Consider the following 22,469-nt stretch of genomic DNA (forward strand, 5'->3'; position numbering starts at 1 on the left):
CCAGTAGGGGAATCCTGCCCTCTACTCTGGATTCAGTCCAGGGGCCCTATCTCCTTGCTGACTTCCTACCTTGCCTATCCCAGGCTTGCATTCTCTACCCATCTAGCTAAACCCCCTCTCTCCTGGGTCTGCTAGGCAAACCCTTCCTCTTGTGTTCAAATTCCATTCTCTCCCTTGTCCCAGGGAGAGTGGCTGCTACCAGTTCCCTGGTTCTATAGAAGCCCCATCTATACCTGCACCAGTGAGCTTTCCTTAATTAGGGCTCCCCTCATCTTAAATATCCCCCAGTTTGCAGCCTAATAGGTTAATTGGCCCATCTGAACTATGTTAACCCCTTCAGGGTAAGTATGGTGAGCACACTCCATCACATCTATCTGTCAGCAAAGGGACTCTTTGTGGTGACTATTACTTCTTCAAGAAGAGTAGATGAGCCATAGACTTTAATGGTGTGGCCCATATATGCTATATTCTATAAAGACAAAGTTTCCATGAGGCCATATCTGAAATTTATTCCTAAAATGGTGTCCAGTTTCCACGTTAAACAAGGTATCCAGGCTTTTTTTTCCTAAGCTGCATACACGTAAGGCTGAGGAGAGGCTCCATACATTAGATGTCTGCCATGCCCTCTGTCATCTCCATGTCTATTTGTTTCTATGCAGAGAGAATGAAAAGACAGGCTGTTTCTGCTCAGTGATTGTCTCACTGGATAACCTCACATATATTCACATGTTATGAGGCACAGAATTCTTTATCTCCATCAAAAGTCTCAGCTCTTCCTGAGGATAGGCTGGTCAGACAAACAAATACACGTTCCTTTGTCTAGGGTATACTGTGCTTATGCATTGTTTACCAAACACATTTGTCAAACAAGAACATAATTCTACACATATCCATAGCTATCCGTACACATCCCATACATACATCATATAAAATATTAATTATCACTGAGTTATTAGTTTTCTAGTGATATATTATATTCAACCTTTTGGGTATATATAAAATGTGCTAGGTGTAGTGAATATGTCAGGCCTGACAAGAGTTGCTGACACAAAGTAGTGAACCACCAATGGGTGTCTGTGTCACAACTGGCAGATTGCAACTCTGATTGCTTAATGCTTCAAACTTACAACTTTGGAGTTTTATCATTTTCGTGTAATCAAATGTTTTTTACTTTGTGTATATATGATATTGAAAAATGAAACTTCTGGTAAATACCATACTCTCCCTGCCCATAACATGTTCCTCCACAATTTAGCCTATCCCTGCTCTCTCCATTCCAGCCCACCCCATCCTCCACTCCCCGTGTTCACTCCTTTGCATTTAAACATGTCAGTCTGTTTCTCCTCCTGTCTGGGTACCAGAAGGCGGCATTGAGAGAACAGAACCAGTTCTCAGTTCTGGTACCTGACACCACAGCCCTAACTGTCTCTGCAGCTCTGGGATGGTGCATTTTCAGTCCAGTCAGCATATAAGAGCTGTGTATGGATGGAACATATTCAGTGCAGATGGAATCATTGGAGAATGTTACCAACTTCTAACAAACCTGCACTGACTATGTATGAACTGAGATTTTCAGAGATTTATAATTTGGCCAAATTTGAGTGGATTTTCAAGTTCCTGCTTGAAATCATGGAGGCGCTAGGGTTTCTAAATGAAAAAGTTGTAAGGTTTTTTAAGTAGGGAATAACGTATTTTCCCATACCTTGGTTCTTGGAAATGGCTGAACCATTTTTGCTTAACCTTTAAAAAAAATCAGCCTGAGACAGATACCTGCTATGAAAAATTTCAGCCAAAAAGTTTGGCAAAATGATACACAAATTAAAACAGGGTTTTATAATGGAAAACATTAAGCAATGTTGACTATAGGTGTTGTCACCAGTGCTGCTTATAATAAAAGGATGTTTGATAAAGGTGGTTTTACTATACAATTTTTAGCTCATTCTGAGATATATCTGAGTTCTGGTCATATTTTGTTAATTTTAACTCCAAATTCATTAAAAGAAAAAGCAGGAGTGTGTTATTAAAAATAAGCCTTTGCATTTATTTTTAGGTGGAAAAGAAGTAACAAATAAAGAAGAATTAAAAGGTGCCCAGTGGGCTTCATGGACATGTGTTTATGGCCTTGAAGTTAATGGAATCTGGCCCAAATATTCAGATATCAATGATATCAATTCTATTGATGGAAATTTTAATGGTCAAGTTTTGGTTACAGCTGATGACTATGGAATAGTAAAACTATTCAGGTATCCTTGTTTAAGAAGAGGTAATGTCTTCGTTTGATTTTAATTATTAATGAATATTTGTAAAGTTTGGACATTCTGGAAAAGGTTTCAGGAAGGTAGAAAGGTCTTAAGAGTTATGTAAATGACAACGGTTTAGTCTTAGATTGTTAAAGTAAAAATACAGAAAATAGTAATGGTCTGATTAAGTGAACCATGTAATAGTGACTTACAGAATTTTTTTATGTATGCTTTGGATAGGATAGTGATCTATATCACAACAAGGTTTTATGTGACAGCCGTACACAGTTTCTTGAAATTTCAGTAGAAGGACAGATACACTATGGATATGCCTTCAGAAGTATGTTTGTTTTTTTTATGATTGCTGGATCTATCATATGATCCATGCTATGGACCGAATTATGGAAAGTAAGAATAAAAGACCTTTGTGCAAAGAATTTCTGTGAGGGCTCGAGAAAAGGGAAGGAATTCACCCCCACACATGCATTCAGTGAAGCAAAATATCAGCACATCTGATCTCATGAGCTGCAGAAGTGTCTGCTGTAGTCTCAGTCCATTCATATGCATATCTAGGTCAGTGGATATTGGTAATCTTTATTCCAAGTAGGCATTCCCCCTTGCTTGGTTGCCGACTGGATCATTGCCTCTGGGCTAGGAGCTAGGACCATCCTTCAGGAGGAATTCCCAGAGTTCTCTGCCTCCAAACTTGCATAGGCCCTAGACATTAGGTCTGCCCACGGCTCTCACAGGGAATACCCTGCCCCAGGATGAAACCCAGATGGCAGATAGAGGAGCCATTTTCTCCAGAGAAACCTTTAAAGGGAGATTCCAGTTACCGAGCATAGGTCCTGGGGCTTCTGAGCACAAAAGTATGCTAATAGAGGGAAAGCTCCCTGTGAAAGGAAGGAAAAGCCCCAGTTTAATTATCCAAATGAAAGTTCCTGACTTTGGCTTCTTTCTCGTTCTAATCCTAGAAGTTCCTCCATATTACCACCTTCTCTGAAGAAGAGGAACTATCTGATTCTGATTGTGTGACCCTAAAAGAGGAGCCTTAACAGAGGTTGTTCCCTCTTCACTATCATGTTAAGAAAAGTTCTAGCAACCCCAGAGATGCTGCTGGCCCAAGACCAGGAGCAGGGCCCATTGGTAAAATCCCAGGGAGTGTCTCAGAAGTATTTTCCAGCTAGCACAAATCAGGAGCTTTATGTTCCTCTACATCCTGCTTCTGAGGACTCGATTAAGGCAGAGTGGGAGTATACCATCAAGGAGCACTTTCATAGCTGGCAAACACAAAAATTCTAAACACCCGCAAAAACAAAAAAGGATTTTGTCAGGTTTGCCAAAGTTGGTGCCGTCTCAGCCTGAGTCCTAGAGTCTGGTCCACAGCCAACAGTTTAATCTGCCTCCAGGCACTAAGGAAAGGAATGCACAGTACAGCTTGTCAAACATTGACATTCCCAGAAAGAAAACGTGAATATAAGGCTCAGTTTTCCAATGTCTTCTACTGCCAAATATGCCTCAGATATTAAAAAAGGTTCTAGTTCTTCCTGTGGCCTTGTAGGTGCTGTCAGGTCATCTGTTTCCAGCTGCTTCAGGTTCTTCTATTCTTTATTCTGAGCAGCTGATCCCTGTTCAGCCGGAACTAAGCATCAGGGAATATTGGGTTAAGTAATTCAAAACTGCTTCCTTAGGGGAAATGGGCCTCCATTTCCCTTTCCCTCTCTTCCAGTGGTCCTACAGAAGGTAGTTGCCCTTCTCATTAGGGAGACATGCAGGGAACATGTCTCCAGATCCTGTCACTGTGGTCTCCCTCATAATGCTCCCTGCCTCTTCCAGCCCTGACCCCTCTCTAAGGATTTTTGGCCAGGAGCCAGCAAGATTATTTATGTATTTCTCCTGGTTAGGGCACTTGACTGGGATGTGGGAGACACGGGTTTCAGTCCCAGGTCTTAATTGGGGAAAATGGAGAATTGAATATGGGTCTCTCACATCCCTGCTGAGTTCTCTGACCACTACGATATTGACTATTCTGGGGTGGGTAGGTGGGTGGATGTCTCTCTATTTTTCAACAAAAAACTTCAAAAGGTCTCAGGGTTGTCCTGGTGAGGAATGAGACAAAATTTTAAATCTCAAAAATTTTCATGGGAAAGGAAAACCTTTTCCTGCTCAACTCTACTTCTACTACTAAGGGCAAGGGGAAATCGCAGACGAAATTTCTGAACCTGAAGTCCAGAGCAAGCTACCTCATACTTTAAACTGAAGTCCCCAGATTGAAGTGTGTGTGTGTCTGTGTATTAGGGGAAGAGGGAGAGGGAAATCTTTGCAAACTCAGATGTTTAACAAAAAAGAGCTGCTGCTGCTGCTGCTGCTTCACAGAGTTATTCAAAGAGCTCTATTCCAGAAGCCATCCAGCTTGAGCAAGAAAAGTGTTCCAAGTCCCAAAGATTTGTTGTATCTTAAAACCTGTGATACCATGATCATATGAGATAGAATCTGAAATGCATGTTAGCATTCAAATCTTAATATTTAAGATTTGCCTGGGGACTAGATTGAATCCTAGCTTTTGAAGGAGCAGAGAAATAATGTCCAATGGTTAGACTGTGTAAGAAATCTGTATCAAGGGGAAACAAATCTTGTTACTACTTTTGAATTTTCTATACTGTAGGGATGGTTTGAGTCCTTTAATTTGTCACTAAAATGCACCTTAATGATCTAGAGACACTTGAGAAATAGATAACTGATCCTAGAGCCCTAAATAAATTCTCGGAATCCTCATGTAAATCTTCACTTACTTTACAATCAACTAGTTCTTTATAATCAACTACTCTTTGATGTTTTTTAATTCAAACTCTAACAGAGTGATCCACCTAATAGGCTTGAGGACAAACATTAAGGAAGTTCATATAACCTTGGTGCTACTATAGAAATAGAATTTTACCATCAGTTTGTGACACTCAACAATGGCATGAATAACTAATGTTATTTTGCCTTTTTCCCTTTTGCGCACACAGTTTAAGAAGTCCTTCAGATTTTTTTTTTTTAATTTTGACAGCTCTAAGGCTTTTGCTAGTTGTTAACTGATATAATCTATATCCTTGAGCAAAAATTCTGTCCTAAAATGGATTTTAAAAAAATCTGAAAGAAAACAGATTTTTCCTTCTTTTAAAGAGTTTTTAGCTTTACTAATTAAACTGGAAATTAATCCACTGAAGAAAAATAATGAGAACAGCTGCAATGAGTTCCCTGAAGCCACTTTCTCTTTGTCATATGTAACCCCCTTTTTTTTCTGGGTTACTTGGGAACAGGCAACACTAACCTGTGTGCAAGGGCGCCTAAGGTTGCTGACAACAAAGGAGATCTTGAGTATCCCAGTGATGATGTAGGATAGGTGGGAATCCTCTATCCACTCCTCTGCTGCAGTTCCTTTACTCCTAAAGGAATTTAAAATTGGCGGTGCCACCACCTGGCTGAACCCTTTACATGCTCAATAGCATGCCTTGGGAGCTTCCAGGACTAAACCTAGTCTAATAATAATAATAATAATCTGTGGCATGGATCTAATTCAAAAATTCCAATTATGTGTAAACTATACATCCAATGTATTTAAATTAACGTTAACACACCTTTACTTAACAAATTAAGGAAATATGGCATAATAGACTGAAATTAAACATCACTACTATTTTAAATTCACAGGGTCAGTTGAATAACTCAATAAATATAGTATACAGTTGTAACCCTTCTGCCAGACTGAGTCGGCAGCAGCAAGGGCCGGGTTCTATCTCTAGGGGTCCCTGTCAATGATATAACACCAAACTGGCTTGAGCCTCCGCCCAGTCACCTGGGAAATTACACACTATCCACTGGGTGCCCCCCAAAGGGCAATACTTCCCCTCTCGCAAGCACAGAGTCTGAGTGTAGAAAGAAACCTTTTAATAGCAAAAGAGAGGTAACAGCACTGGTTTGGGAAAACAGTGCAAACAGAGTTCATGAACTCAATGAGCCAAACCCATCCCAGAGTACAGGGCGTGTCCTTCGCCTCTCTCTTCCTTCTTCCCCCTGTACTGACCGTTGTAGTTGCAATGTCCACCTTTTGGGTGTGGCTCCACCCCCTATGCCACTCCTGTTCGACACAGGCTTGACCAGGCCCCTCTGCTGCTGTCTCCTACCACCTTTGGGCCTTGCTGAGTCCCCGACCGCTGGCAACGACCACGCCTGTTTCCCACCGACCGCTGGCACCGACCGCACCAGCCTCTCCGCCGACCGCACCGGCCCCAACTGTGCCGGCCTCTCCGCCAGAGTTGCCTGGTGCTCACTCAGCTCCGTTAGTTGTCAGGCAAGGTTTTCCAGATCCTCTACTGGTTCAGCTCTTAGTGATTTCAGCTCTTAGTGATTTCAGCTCATGGATAAACCTTCTGCTGACATACAGGCAATGTCCCTGCTTTCAAGAAACAAAAGACTCCAAGATAAGTCATTAATTCTACCTTTTAACAACAGGAAAAGAGAGTCACTCCATGCCTGGGGGCAGCTCTTTCCCAGGGCCAGTGCAATCCCAATAGGAGACTGCTCCACCTCCCCCCTGTTTCCAGGCTGAAACATCTGTCTGCCACCCTTGTGGAGCTCTGTTTAGTTTAGGGTGCAGATTTTATCATAACAGACTAAGCACAGTTTTGCTGACATCCGTTCCTACAATTGAAGGACAACATTTCATTACCCCAGCAGTTAACACAAAAGTGGTTTGTAGCCCCAAACCAACCCTGCTAACCATTTCCCATTATGCTCAGCACCTAGGTAAGTTATGCTAAATGCTTAATTGTACTCATGCAGATACAAAGCCCATGCAAATAAAGTGCCCCCCTTTCAGCTGCTGAGCAGGGAGAGTGCCACTGAACCACTCAGACCTGGCTTACACAGTAATAATAATAATAATACTACAGCAAAAACAACGAGAGTTCTGTGGCACTTTAAAGACTAACAAATTTAATATTTGCAGACATAAGCTTTCAAGAGACTTCAGCTCTCTTCTTCAGATGCAGTAATACAGAAAATAGGTAATACAGAGGCATCTTATAGATATCCAGGTGCACTGAGAACAATGGGGGAGGTGGAGTCCGGTACTAAAGACCTAATGAAGACCATTGAGTAGGAGGTGAGAATGGGTGAGCAAAGTAATTTATCTTCGGTAGTGAGATAGCCACTCCAAGTCTCTCTTTAAACCCAGTTTGAATGTGTCAAGTTTGCAGATCATTTCTAACTCAGCAGTTTCTCTTTGAAGTCTGTTTTTGGAGGTTTTTTTGAGTTTTGGAGGTTTTTTTGAAGTAAAGTTGCTGTACTTCTCCAAAAAAACTCCAAAAACAGACTTCAAAGAGAAACTGCTGAGTTAGAAATGATCTGCAAACTTGACACATTCAAACTGGGTTTAAAGAGAGACTTGGAGTGGTTATCTCACTACCTAAGATAAATTACTTTGCTCACCCATTCTCACCTCCTACTCAGTGGTCGTCATTAGGTCTTAAGTACCGGACTCCACCTCCCCCATTGTTCTCAGTGCACCTGGATATCTATAAGATGCCTCTGTGTTACCTATTTTCTGTATTACTGCATCTGAAGAAGAGAGCTGAAGTCTCTCGAAAGCTTATGTCTGCAAATACTAAATTTGTTAGTCTTTAAAGTGCCACAGCATTCTCGTTGTTTTTGCTGTATACAGACTAACATGGCTACCTCTCTGGAATAATACTACAGAAACTCATCTAACTGGGACTTACCCTGCCACTATTTACCCCACCTCTGGCGTGTATACTCCCCCAGAGTTTAGAGCCGTAGCCCCTTGTTTGTGTGGGCGCCCTTGAAGATCTGAAGAAGGACACAGCACTCTGTTGGTTCAGTGTATCAGTTCAGCCAGGGTATCAAATTGAAGATTTGGAGTTGGCCCAACCAAATGTCAGCAGTCCTGGCCCTGCTCGAAGAGACTATCTCTTTGCCTTTTCTCAGGCCCAGTTCCTACCCTGGCTTGGGCAATGCCACCAACCTCTGAAGCTCCCTGCTCGATCAAAAACTCCAGCAGGCTCTCAGCAGTAGCTTCGGGACCCCCTGCAGCAGTCAGCAGCAGCTTCCAGTGTTGGCCACACTCCACCCCCAAAACCAAAATGGAGTCCATACGTGCTTGTTCTCTGAGCTCCCTGGAAGAGGAAGAGTCTCTCTCCTTTTTCTCCAAGGCATTATGGGAGTTGTAGTCTCCCAGGATCTTCTCAACTGTAAAACTCCCAATTAAGTTCTGAGGCCCCTCAAGTACAGGGTGCCTACTCATATATCTCAACTTTGAATTGGTTATGCAGGATTTGGTAACAGAGCTAACCAGATGTAATAGTAGTGTGGAGTGTATATGGCCAGAATTGCTTAACACTCAGAGTTTTTCAATGGGAAAAGTGGGATTCAGATAGCCCAGTGAAGAGAACCCAATTAAATACATGTAAATAAAAATTAAAAATTAAAATTAAAAATTCCCTGTGAGGGCAGGGAAAGTAAGCAGTGGGATCTTTTACAAGGTGAACAAAGTGATCCTAGTCTAGTACACCTCATGACAGTCTAGCATGTATCCCCTTTCCATCTGCCTCTTTTTAATCTGTTATAAAATGGCACACAAAAGTAAAATTTTACTATTTGATATTCAGGTAGCTTGGAGGCTGGGAATGATATAATTTGGTGAATCTTTATTGGTCCATCTTCCTGTTGCAAAGCAGAACAAATGGTATTCTAGTTATCCAGATTGGTGACATCTAATGAACAGAATTTTTTTTGTTTGAAGCTTAATGGTTATTTTTTCACACATTGTATAGAAATGTTCCCTGTTTTTTAAATCATTGTGCTTTTGAAAGGTTTATTCCAAACACACTGAAAATGCTTTCTCCCTCCTTCCCCCTTTATTCTAGGAGCAAAGTTTAAAAAATATCTTGGACATTCAGCTCATGTGACAAATGTCAGATGGTCACATGATCATCAGTGGGTTGTTTCTATTGGTGGAGCTGATCATTCTGTCTTCCAGTGGAAGTTTATTCCTGAAAGGAAGCTAAAGGATTCTCTTCATATAGCACCCCAAGGTGAGAGCGCATAACATTCTTTTATGCTTAAAAAAAGTGAAAAAGATTTATATAAGTGTGAAAATAATTTATAAATATTCAGAATGATCTAACCTCATGCATTGGTCATCCTTAAAATTTTGCAGTTGCCTGAGGTAGCTAATAACATTACCTCAATATTCGTTAGTACTCTCTATGATACTATGAATAGTATGCAGAAGTTTGGCAAAAACTCTCACCAGTTTCTTCATGTCTTTAATATGTAAAGACAACGTTGAAGAGTTTTAAGCATCACCACTGTGAACATATCAGTATTGTACGCAAATCAATTATTTTAGGAGGAAATGTGTAATAATATGCTTTCATTGAGCATTTAATCAGTGACAAGATTTAACATGCATCTATTTAATTATTTAAATTCTAAAGCATTAATCCTTGTGTTTGAGATTTCTTAATCAAGTCTGTCATTTTAGAACAGAAGGAGGCTATGGGCCCTTCAAATTCAGAACATTTTCAGGACAAGTATCCCATCTCCAATTTGCATAATTAGTGTTAAAGATCAGATTTAGGCCTCAATCCTGCAAAGACACATGTAATTAACTTTACTCATAGTCTATAAAGTAAAATATGTGCATAAGTTCTTGTGGGACTGAAACTTTATTTATCTATGTCAACATTAGTGCACTGTATCAGTGACTTTTATTTAACAGTTTTTTGTGGGATTTATTCATATCTCTATAAACTAGACTAAATGGGACACGTTGAGAATTGAGTTGTAGTCTTGGATATCTATTGAGAGGAAGAGAATTTTTTTTGTCCCAAAAGCATGTTTAATTATTTTGCAAACAAATATAATATAGTATTGTACATGATCTCGATACAAATCATGAATTTCCAAAAAAATAATTCTTTTAATTAAATCAGGTTTTTATTTTAATTATTTAAAAAGCCTTGTTTCAATACATTCTTATTTTGTAGTGGTAAGTTGAAAAAGTGGATGTTTATACTTATTCTTTTAATTAGAATTTCATAATTTTTAATAGCATTGTTTGTTTTTTAAAAACATTCAATAAAGTTGTAGACCTAGCTGATCTCATTCCCACATCTTATTGTTCAGGGCATACATAGAGGACAATGCTCTCTCTCTGTCTCTCTCGACTGCTTATTTATTAATTCTCTAATAAATATTTTACAGTTCATAGTCTGAATCCTGCAAACAGTTATGCCCATGCTTATCATTACATATGTGAGTAGTCCCATTGAAGTCCATGTAAGAATATCTTAACTTTTAAGAGTTTTTGTTCTAATTTTTCAAAAGTTACTTATGATTTTGGGCAACTCAGTTTCTGGGTGCTCAACATGAGTGCTCAACTGCAAGCTGAGTCACACAAAATCAGTGCTCACTTCTGAAAATGTAGGCCTTTATGCTTACAACTAAAAGAGAATAAGTAGGTTGCTATTTGGAGAGGTATTGTGGCAAAACAACTGTAGTATATTATTGTTTTTTCCTCTAGAAATTTGTCCAGTTCAAATAAAATAACTTAGTAATAGTGACACTGAAATAAATCAGTTTTTAAAAAACAGTATTTAATATAAATTAGTTCATTCAGTTTTAATCTGAAATTGCAGTAGCACAGATTTCAAATTAAATTGAGGCTATATACAACTGATTTAAAAATTGTCTTTAATCGAGTTGATTTAAATAATAATATTGCTCTCTTACATAGCACTTTTCATCAGCAGATCTCAATTAAAATAAATTATTTAAATTGCCTTGATTTAAATCGTTCCACCTTGTCAAATAATGCTTATACAATAAAATTTTAATTAAAACTACGCACAAAATATCTGCCATTCTTCAAGATTACATTAGTAAGATGATTTTGATATGCTAGGAAAGCTAAGTTTAAGCTACTTGATAGTCCCTTGCTATCTTTGGCTGAAAAGGTGCTTTTAGAGAAACTCCAGGTGCATCTTGCTCACATAAGTATTTTTGATCCCTGTGCCTAGCAGTGTGATTTTGAATATGGCTTTAGTATCGAGCCATATTTTCTGGCTGTTTAGCTCTTTCTGTCAGTGGACAAAAATAAAATATTCATGCTAGTTTTGTTGGGTTTATTGGCAGTTTTAGATTCTATTGATTGGGGCTTGTTTGCCTTCTCAGAGAAATCCTAAAAAGGAGTGATGAATATTTCCTCTTTTTTCCCCTCTCATTCTCATATCTGGGGGCCCTACAAGGTTGCAACTAATTACCCCTTCTGTTCAGTATGTACATACAGCTGCAAGGAAAGACAAATAATATGCTTTGCCTGGCAGCGCCACCAATAATCAGAGGACTCAAATGTACATTTAATTCTATCAGATGGAATCTATCAGGCCTTCTTTGCCCCCTACTGCAGGCATCACCCTGACCACCCCCTGGTTCAGGTTGGGCTACCAACAAGGCATAGTCCTCCAGAGGCCTAGCAGTGCTAGGAGGAGACACTGACCAATCAGGAGCCAACAGACCAGTTAAGAAGGCTTGTTTGCTTCTTCTCAGGGTCAGAGCTAGGTGAGACTGGGACAGACAAGGAGATTTTCAGTGCCAACCCAGAACCCCAAGGGCCAGGTCAGGGCCTTGCCTTTAAGCACTGCAACTAAGTGCTTGCCTTTGAGATTTCATTTGATTATTTAAAGGTGCAGACAGTCAGATTCTGAATTTCCTATTATTTAACTCTGAGCTTTTGGCACAGGCCTCTCTGTTCCAATCATGTGGCCCTAACTTGTGGACTAAGGCAAAGGACACCTACAATACCACATTTGACCCTGCAGGCAGCACTATGGGGCAGCCCCCACCTGTGAGACTCTGATATTGAAATCTTTGTGCTTTCACAATGCCTCATGGAAATGAGAGTAGATGTGAATGAATTGATTAGAAGTGAACCTAATAATATGGGGAAGGATCTAGTGACATGAGCAGCCACAAATGTAACATTAGTCTTGGCCAATGTGTTTCAGAGTCTCAGGCACGTATCACCAGTTCACCAAGATCTGTCTGCATCTGGGTGTAATTCGCTTTCTTCATTCTGATCCCTAAATGCTTAAGATCCATTTATCTGAGTGGGGCTTTCTGCTCCTGTACCTCCACAAAAGTTAAAATCTGTTGGGTCATTCTCACTGTTGGCTCCAGAATTAAACTTTACGTATCTGGTAACAGGACATTGTCAGTGCCTCTGGAGTCTGCTCCCAAAAATAAATAAGATGCACTGATTATTATTCAAAGGTTAATAAAGGTGAATTCAAAGATGAATATTCAAAGGTGAATAATGCTTATGAGAATGTCAAGTGGGACAGTGTCAAAAACCTTACTAAAATCAAGATTTATCAAGTCTACTGCTTCTCCCTATCCACTAGGCCAGTAACCCTGTCAAAGAAGGACATTAGATTGGTTTGGCATGATTTGTTCTTGTCACGTTCATGTTGACTATTACTTATCACTCGATTATCTTTTAGGTGCTTACTAATTGATGGTTTAAGAGTTTGTTCCAGTATCTTTCCAGGTATTGAAATTAGGCTGACTGGTCTATAATTCTGACTGGTCTATAATTATGTAGTTGCATGTAAAATAGGTAGTTTTATGTAGTTAGCTGATCTGTGCATGCAGATTTCCAGGACACAAATGTAAATTTATGTTGGAACTCTAGATGTATCTTCCTTGAATTGGGAACTCTTCCCTAAGAAACTTGTACATCTGTAGCATTAATAATAATAATTATACTTAGTATTATCAGCTCTTATAACACTCTTTATCTATAGAACTCACAGTGGTTTAACAAAGGAATGTAAATATAATTTCCCCCATTTTACAACAGGGGAAGCTAAGGTACAGATTTACTTTGCCCAGATTCACTTAGCAGGTCATTCACAGAGCCAGAAGTAGAACCCAGGTTTTCTGTCTTCCAGTCAAGCATCCTGTCCACTGGGCCATATTGCTTGTGAAATTAGTTTCATATGTGAAGCCTAGCTATCAAAAGGAAGAAATAGCAAGCAGTCCAAATTTGAAAGTACTGTTGGATTAGAAGAATTGATAATAATTTCACATGATTTTATCATGGTTTAACAGCTCTTCTTGTACTAGATATCTAGCAGTCAGTCATAAGCCAGAAATGTTCTTGTATTTTTCAGAAACATGCACCATTTTAATTAATTGTTTCCATATATGTTTTGATTTTCTTGTTCACAGAAAGTCTGGTTGACTCTAACAGTGATGAATCAGATTCAGATCAATCTGATATTCCAGAGCTGGACTCTGAAATTGAACAAGAGACTCAGATCACATACCGTCGACAGGTAAGACTTGAGTTGTAATGGTGCAAAGACAAATCCTGAAATATTTCCCAAGGTTTTACTTGGTCCTTTCTCAAGGAAAACTCTGAAGTCAATGGGAGTTTTACCGCAGTAAGGACTGAATAGAAATTCAAGGATGTTAGGATTTGGCCCATTGCCAGTAGCTAACACATTCAAAGACAACAGAAAGATCAGTGTTTCATGTATTCACAACACTTCATATCATGCTGTAATTTAAATACAAATTATATACCCATTTGGCTACAGTTGTTGCAAATGTCTACAGTACTATCAGTATGCCATTTTTGTGAAAATTGAACTGATCTATAGGTTTATTTCTCATATACTTGTTCTTCCTGAAAACATCTCTTTTTATATGTATTTGTGCTCTTTCTTAAAGGTTTACAAAGAAGATCTACCTCAGCTTAAAGAGCAATGCAAAGAAAAACGAAAAAGTGCAGCTTCTAAAAGAAGAGAGAGAGCTCCAGGGAACAGTATAAGATTACACTTTGTCCATGGGTATGAAAAACTGAGTTTTTCTCTAAAGCAGATTTGACAGATTCATTTTCTTTTATAGATTTATGGCAACAAAAATAGAAATGTAAGATTTAAAGATGTGATGAGCCAATTTAAAATGATTAAGATTAGATGCTGTGTGTTTTAGACACTTTTTACAGCCACGCAAGTTTTTAAACTAAATTTATATACAGCTGTGGTTTTGCTGCCCAGCTACGTTGGACTATGAAATTCCTACTGGTAACTCAGTTGGTGTGTCATTATTTTATAGTGGTATCTAAATATAAGACTTGCATATCACCTAACCATATTTTTCAGCATCTGGGAATGAATCTCTCTTTCTCTGTATGAGTTATATTATGAAGTCTTTACGAGTGACTCCATAGTTAAGAGTGAGTTGAGTTTTCCACTTAAAGCATGGTATCAATCTCTTTCTTATCTAAGAAAGATATAGCATGTTCCCCCCAAAATACAGCACTTACTCTTTGAATATAGAATTAATTTTTGGAGAATTTACAAATAAATATATGAATTAATTTAGGAATTAAATGTAATTCAAAATGGGTCCTTTAAGAAATTTAGCTCCCAGTTTCACACCTTTTTGGCCTCTTATAAACTCAGTAACTCAATAATACTTCAAACTTCCCAGATAGTTAGATTTGTACCTGGGCTCTATTTTAATATTTTTTCAGAATTAATAGTCATTTTTCCCCATTATTTTTCATAACTGAAAGCATTTCCATCAGGAGAAAGAAAGTGGAGGGAAGTAAGAAAAATATTATAGTTATTACATTAGACTAATAGGCAGAAATATAACTTCCTTCCTATATAAAACAGAAGCTTTGTAATTTTAAGGAAGTATATGGAAATCAACTAATATTGCACTTCCTACTAAAGGATGCCTCTGTGGCAGAATGGAAATCTGCTTTGTGAGGTTTGGTAAATGCATATATTGTGAATGGTACTGTGCTCATTATGTCAAATGAGATGCTGATCCTCTCCACCCTCAATATCACTAGACACCTTCTAGAGATTCCCTCTAGGGTTGGTTTCCAAGATGATTTAAAAAAAAGCGGATTTTGGGAAATTAAGGAAATTAGTTAAAGAAGTCAACTGGACTGAACAGCTCAAGGACTCAAATGTGGAGGAGGCTGGGAATTTCTTCAAATCAATTATAAAAAAACTATCTGAAATTGGCCTCCCCAGCAAGGAGAAAAACTTGTAGGGAAAGTTATGAACCAAGTTGGATGAATAACCACCTCAAAAAGGTTATTAGAACTAAACAGAGAGCCTGTAGGGAATGGGAAAAGGGGTTGATAAGCAAAGAAAGCTACATTGTGGAGGTTAGAAAATGTAGGTGAGATTTGCTACTAATCAAACTGAATTAGCTCTTGCCAAGGGAATTAAAATAAGTAATAAGATATTTTTTAATTATATAAATAAAAAGAGAATAAGGAAGGGGGCGGTTGGACTGCTATGCAGTGAGGATGCAAAGGAATTTAAAGATCATCTAGGTATGGCTCCAAAACTAAATGAATACCTTGCCTCAGTTATAAATAAGGATGCTAACATGGAACATGCGCATGAAAGCAGTACAGCTGAAGGAAATGTGTGTCTAGAAATGGAAATTACCACGTCTAAGGTGGAACTAAAACTTAGAGCTTAATGCACTCAAATCAGAGGAATTAGTTAACTTCCATTCCAGAATATGGAAAGAACTGGCACATGAGTTTGCTAGTGTGGTAGCAAGGATGTTTAATAACTCTGTCTATTTGGGAGTAATACCATGTGACTGGAAAATAGCTAATGTTGTATCTATATTGAAGAAAGGGGAAAAAGTGATCCAGGCGATTACAGACCTCGTATTCTGACCTCAGTAGCATGCAAGGCATTAGAACAAATTATTCAGGAAATAATAATTAAATTAATGGAGGCAAATGGTAATGGGGATGTAATGCAACATGAATTTACCAAAGGTAGATCATGCCGGACTAACCAGATTTCCATTTTTGAAAAAATAACTGATTTCTTAGATAAGGGAAATGCAGTAGGTCTAATATATTTGGACTTCAGGTAAGCTTTTAATACGGTACCACATGGTAATTAGGGAAGATGGATATCAGTACAAGAATTGTAAGGTGGATAAGGGTAAAAGGCCAGTGGGTTGTGCTGAAAGGTGAGGTATCGGACTGGCAAGAGGTTATTAGTGGAATTCCTCAGGGATTGGTTCTGGGACCAGTTTTAGTCAATATTTTTAATAATGACTGGCACAAAAAGTAGGAGTGCACTAATGACATTTTCTGGTGATGCAAATTTGGGAATGGTCAATACAGAGGAGGATTGGAATATTTTACAGGAAGATTTGGATGACCTTGAAGACTGGAAATGGCATGAAATTCAATAGTACAAAATACACGCTCATGGTACTTTGAGTCTAATAAAAAAATTTCTGTTACAAGCTGGGGATCTTCAGTTGGAAACTACAGAGGAAGTGAGAGACTTGGGTATGGGGGTTGATCACAGGATGACAGAGACTATGCAGCTGTGAAAAAGGCAAATGCAATCCTAGGATGTATCAGGTGAGGCATTTCCAGTAGAGATAGAGAAGTATTAATGTCATTGTACAAGGCACTGGTGTGACCTCATTTGGCATACTGTCAACAATTCTGGTCACCTGTGTTCAAGAAAGATTAATTCAGACTGCAGTATGTGTAGAGAAGCATTACTTAGGATGATCAGGGGGAATGGAGAGCCTATTTTATTAGAGAAGACTGGAAGAACTTGGCTTATTTAGTCTATCAAAAAGAAGGCTGAGATGAAATATGATTACTCTCTACAAATGCATCAGGGGGATAAATACCAGGGAGGGTAAAGAGCTATTTAAACTAATGGCACAAGAATGTTGGCGCAAGAACAAATGATATACACTAGCCATGAATAAATTCAACTGGAAATTAGAAGGTTTCTAACCATTAGAGGAGTGATGTTCTGGAATAGCCTTCCAACAGTTGTGGGGGGCAAACAATTAGTTTTAAGAGAGCGTTGGAAAGTTTTATGAGTGTGATTATATGAGGGGGTTGGTTGTGATGGTAGGGGTCAGGGTACAGTAGCCCTGGGGCTACCTTCTAATTTATGTCTTATGTTCCTAAAATATCATGCTTCAGGGTTCGCAAAAGTCAGGAAAGGATATTTCCACCCCAATGTGTTCTGTTTTTTATTTTTTTAAATCTCCATCCTCTGAATGGCCATGATTGGACATAGAGCGTTGGACAGGATGGGCCAGGGCTCTGAGGTGGCACTAAGCATTCTGTCTCTCAGATGGCCTATTGGTGCTTGCTCACATGCTCAGGGTCTAACTGGTTGCCATATATGGGGCCGGGAAGGAATTTTCCCTTAGGTCAGATTGGCAGTGAATTTGCTTTTTTTTTTTTTTTTTTTTTTTTTGCCTTCGTCTGCAGTGTGGGTGAGGGTCACTTGCCAGGGTTATCTGGATATATTTCATGTAATCATTTCCATGCTATTGTGAGAGCCTTGGGCACTGGTGCACCTTGGTCCTTCCTATTCTCTCTCTGTGGCACATAATAGTTTAGACTAATGTGGGCTATACTATTTTGGTCTAATTTTGGTGTTTGCGTTTAGTGTGCATGTGCTCGGTGATGTTGGTGGCCTGTGGTATACAGGTGGTCAGACTGGATTATCTGGTGTTTCCTTCTGGCCTTAGATTCTATGACTCTGTGCCTAACATACTTACCAGTTCATGATTTTAATATTATGCCCTCAGCAACTTTGTCCCTAACTGTGTGGCATTTTGAATGGAATTTGATGAGTAGGGTACAATCCCAATATGAATGTTCTAACACTTGAGGTATCTATTCAGAGCTCTACGAACATCCAGCTATACTACATTTTCTCTAAAGGATACCAAGGATTGCAGCAATACGATGAGAGACCTGTCTCCTGTGGAATTGTGGAAAGAATTTACTTGGGCAGAAAGGTTTTAGAAGCTATCAAGATAACCTTTTCCTCCTGAGTACCGCGGTATGACTCTTGTATAGATTGAGGTACTAATTTTGAAATCCGTCTTTTGGAGGTAATGGCAAATAAAAATCCTGGCTACGTGGTTTTCTATTCTGGCCATTCTGATCGGGCTTTTGACACCTGAGACTATTATCTTGACTGCAGTGTGCCTGCATTAAGAATGCTCCTAGGGTTAGTATCTAAATGTTCATGATGCTTGAACATAGAACGTAGACCAAATCATCCTGGAGAAATTCTAATATAGGTGGGATCACCAAGTCTTTGGGATTCTTATTGTTTCCTCACACCAAAAGTGAAACTTAACCATATAAATGAGTAGAATGTCCTGGTTGAATTCTATCTGGATACCAAAAGTGCATCAAATAGACTAATGGATAATTTCTGTTGAACTACATTTATCTTTCAGTGACAGTGCTGTTAACTGTAAGGTGGTCAAGTTCTAGATAGAGTCCCTGATGCAATAGGTCTGTTTTTGTTTTTCTTAAGGTGCAGTGTAGTTTCCTTTGTTATCTCTATGATGTTAAAAAGTGATTTTTGAGTCAAGGGAATAGGAAGAAGAGAACTCAGCTCTTTTTTTCCTGAGTTTTTTTTTTATTTCAGTGTATCCTTTATGTGAAGTGCAGTTTTCATTACTTATGAGAGAGCTTTTGACCTGTGGTCACTCCCTGGCTTTGAAATTGATAAGTGTATTCATGCTCTTAGCATAAGCCAACCTCTGACTAATGGGGTGAGAAGGAAACTTCACCTCTAACAGGTTATTATATAGTTTGCCACTGTATGATTTCTTGCACTTTTGTCTAAAGCATCTAGCAATTCCTATATTTTTGTTCATATATTAAAAGAGATTTGAATGTGATCAAGGAATGACACCTGATTTGGCATTTTCTGTGGTGAGTGGCTGCATGCCCTTAGTGGAATTTCTGGAGACGCATTATGTGGATTCCCCCAAGGGATGATACTAACAAATAGCACCAGTGAATCTAGCAGCTGGAGACAATGGGCTGTGGATGTCTGCTGCCAGGAAACCACTGCTCCTGCGGGGTTTGGGTTCTTTGCAAATCTTTACCATGGTGCTAAAATTCTGGCCTGTGCCATACCTATTTTGACTCCTTAGCATGCACTGGGCTCAAAAATTTCTTGCTGATTTTAAACAACAACAACTGGTGGGTTCTGAAGCATTTCCAGTATCTGGCAAGCTGTGCGTAGGCCTGTTTTTCTGGACAAAGCATTTATTGATATTGCCCATGATTCAGTATCAATATGTAACTGAAACCTGGTGTTCACAAAGTTGGAATCCTGTTGGCTCTTCAACTTGTTCTGGCTGCCAAGATAGCAGCAATCAGTATTAAAAATATTCATTTTATGAGGTTGTTTTTTTCTTTTTCAAGTGACTGTCACCACAACACATACATTTGTCACCTCCATATAGCCTCATTTATGTATGTTATGCCTGGAGCATCACTTGAAGACGACTTGGAAACTTCAGCTAGTTCAGAATGCAGCTGTCCATTTATTTTGGGGAGCTTTGTTTATGGTACATAATGAACTCTAGAGATTGCACTGGCTGCTATTTACTTTCTAGGTACAATTCAAGGTGTTGTTTTTGATCTATAAAGCACTTTTATAATTTGCATTCTATGTGCTAAGAAAGTGCTTCATTTCCTGACAATTGAGATTAGCTGATGTTTGGGCTTGATAGCCCCTAGATCTGTACATTTTGGAGCTGAGTGCAATATGTTCTCAGGGAAGCGTCTGGGACCCTGGAATTCATTCCTTTTCATCTCCCCTTGGAACACCACAGCCCAGTTCTTTTTTTCAAGCGTCAGGATATGATGCAAGATCTATTTATTTAGTTGGGCTTTAATTGAAGATGCATTTGAGAAGGGTTGTGTGAGTTTTTGGTTGCTTGTGGAGTGACTGTTTACATTTTTAACATTGGTTTTGGCAATATATGCTTTTTTAAACTATAGCTATACCGACAGGTTGATAAGCATATCTTACAAATGGAGTAAATGGTTAAAAATTATAGGTACAATACAGATAACTATTTGTCATACATCTTGTATATTTTGGATTGCTTCAGCTATTCCTGTAATATAGAGAATTAGCATGTTTGATTTCACTACCCTTGATTTAGATTATATTGGAAAAATTTTCCAGTGTGGTTCAGGAGTATTCGCTACCAGAGGATTAATCTAGATCTAAGTGCGTGAAAGGGTCTTTACTACTTTTTATTATGGTCTGATATTTAGATACCAGATGTCTAGTTGTGCCACATCAATTTCTATACTTTGAGTTCCGTTGAACAGCTTGTAAGAAATTCCTCAGTATCTATTGTATTTAAATCATCATGCATTTGGGACATACTGATTTCCATAACCATTTATTTAAATAAGTTGATTTGTGTATTCAGCATAACCTTCATTAGAAATGTTTTGCCCCTGGTAAAACTTTAACCTCTATGCTTGCAGAGCTGACTCCGATTTTTGTAAGAAAGTTATCTTAAACCATACAAGTTGCATACAGTATGACTCATGCATAAGCAAACTAATCCTCAAGACTCTCCTTGAGAATGAGCTGAAAATTGCCTCCATAATCATTTATCAATATTATTTCTTTGAGGGTTTGGAGGAACCCTGTATCCTGTATGTGCCTGTGTTGTGGAAATAAGATAAATATTTTTTTTGGCATGGAACTGAATGACCCATTTCCAAAAAAACCAGTGTATCAGTATTGGTGCATCTTTTAAATCGCTTTCTCTCTTACATTACATTTTTTCACTCCAGCAACAGCTACCTTTCTTCCAGCTGTGACTGCTTCTTATCATGCCTTGTACTCTCTTATTCTAGTTGGAGTTTTTCCTTTTCTAAGTTACAGTCTGTATGGCTGCTTGACTTTAGTAGTCCCAATGGAGTCTCACAGAATCCAGCTCCTCCTTCCTTAAGTTATTGGGTTCTGGAGTTTCATTTTGCTGATCCTCCTGCTTGATTCCTTTGGTTTAATCTAATCACTTCTGGACCAACTTATCATTCACCAACTGTAAACAATTCATTAGAGTTGTTTGTGGCACAGTCTGACAAACAGATAGGAGATTGATGCTCTGGGTAGGATTGTTCCATTACTGACTCTGATTCAGTAAATCCTGGTATCAATTTCCAACCATCTCTAAACTGTTTTGCACTAGGACACTTTTTATTAATAGCTTACATTTTATATATCTTGTAACTGTATATTTTTCCAATACATTTTTTTTCATACTTTCCTGGACATTTCATAGAGGCTGTAGTAATTTGGGGGGTCCAAATGATGTTGTTTTCTATCTGCTTTCCTCTATCTTTAAACATAAGAATAAGAGAAAGCAAAGTGAGGAGTGAGCCTTGGAGTCAGGGAGTTAAGGTTATGCTGTGAGTTGTTCATGTACTGTCCAGTGGGCACTGAAGTTTCCAGAACTGGGCAGTGCGGACAACGCATCTCTGCATCATGAACACATAAAGTCAATATTCTCCAAGAATTAGAGTTATGGCTGTTAAGTAACCTCTCCTTAACCTACAGAACCTCTCCTTAACCTACAGAAGATGTAAAAATGTTCATGAAGTTATTTAGATAAGTGTTTCTTCACAAGTATTTGAGAGCAATGGTTGCTCAAAACATAATCCAATCCAACATGTTGCTCTGGGTTGTACGCTTAAGTCTGCTTGACAAAATAACTTTACATATTTTCTGAATGTGCCTCTCCAGCTGCCTGTGAATAGTTACTTTACAGAGAGGCCAGGTAGGTTCACTGTGTGTTATCTGTAATGAGTGTCTATGATTCAAATAAATCAGATTGTCTTCTGATGTTATAGTATACAAAATTAAATCATAATTACAGATAACTGTCATGGGAGTAAGCATGGAGACGTTTAATGGAGAAGCTAACTGTTGGATGACAAAGGCTGGGAATGCTGGTGGATCACTACGGGTAACCAGATCAGCGAGCTACGATGGGATTAAGCTTTGAATGTCCTTAAAGTTTAAAACAAGCTTGTATTTGATGTGGAGGTGAATGAGTAGCCATTGGAGAAACTTAAAGAGGAGGTTCGTTCGGTCAGAATGACAAGCCTCAAAGATTATTTTAGCAGCAGCATTCTAAATAGACCAGAGGAGTGAAAAAATGTTGTAGAAGGGAAGGCATGAAATGATGAGGGCTAGAATGTGAGTTTTTACTTTGGGGTCAGAGGATAGGCCTGATTTCAGAGATGCTGTCTAAGAAAAAGAGAGAAAATTTGTAAAT

General features: G+C 38.7%; 1 protein-coding gene across 6 annotated transcripts in view; it reads left to right on the forward strand.

The window, feature by feature from the left end:
• The window catches only part of EML5 (EMAP like 5), a 261,963-nt gene that overhangs the window by 124,244 nt on the left and 115,250 nt on the right, over positions 1 to 22,469 (forward strand). For all 6 annotated transcript variants that reach the window (XM_067556337.1, XM_067556341.1, XM_067556336.1 and 3 more), the window contains exons 10-13: positions 2,051 to 2,263; positions 9,170 to 9,337; positions 13,539 to 13,645; positions 14,043 to 14,161. In XM_067556337.1, the coding sequence (XP_067412438.1) occupies positions 2,051 to 2,263; positions 9,170 to 9,337; positions 13,539 to 13,645; positions 14,043 to 14,161 (607 nt within the window). The remainder of the gene's footprint in view (positions 1 to 2,050; positions 2,264 to 9,169; positions 9,338 to 13,538; positions 13,646 to 14,042; positions 14,162 to 22,469) is intronic.

This window comes from Emydura macquarii, unplaced genomic scaffold (assembly GCF_026122565.2).
Source record: "Emydura macquarii macquarii isolate MOO-44397 ecotype Brisbane River unplaced genomic scaffold, CSIRO-AGI_Emac_v2 contig_1713, whole genome shotgun sequence".
In the NCBI taxonomy this organism is placed as follows: Eukaryota; Metazoa; Chordata; order Testudines; family Chelidae; genus Emydura; species Emydura macquarii.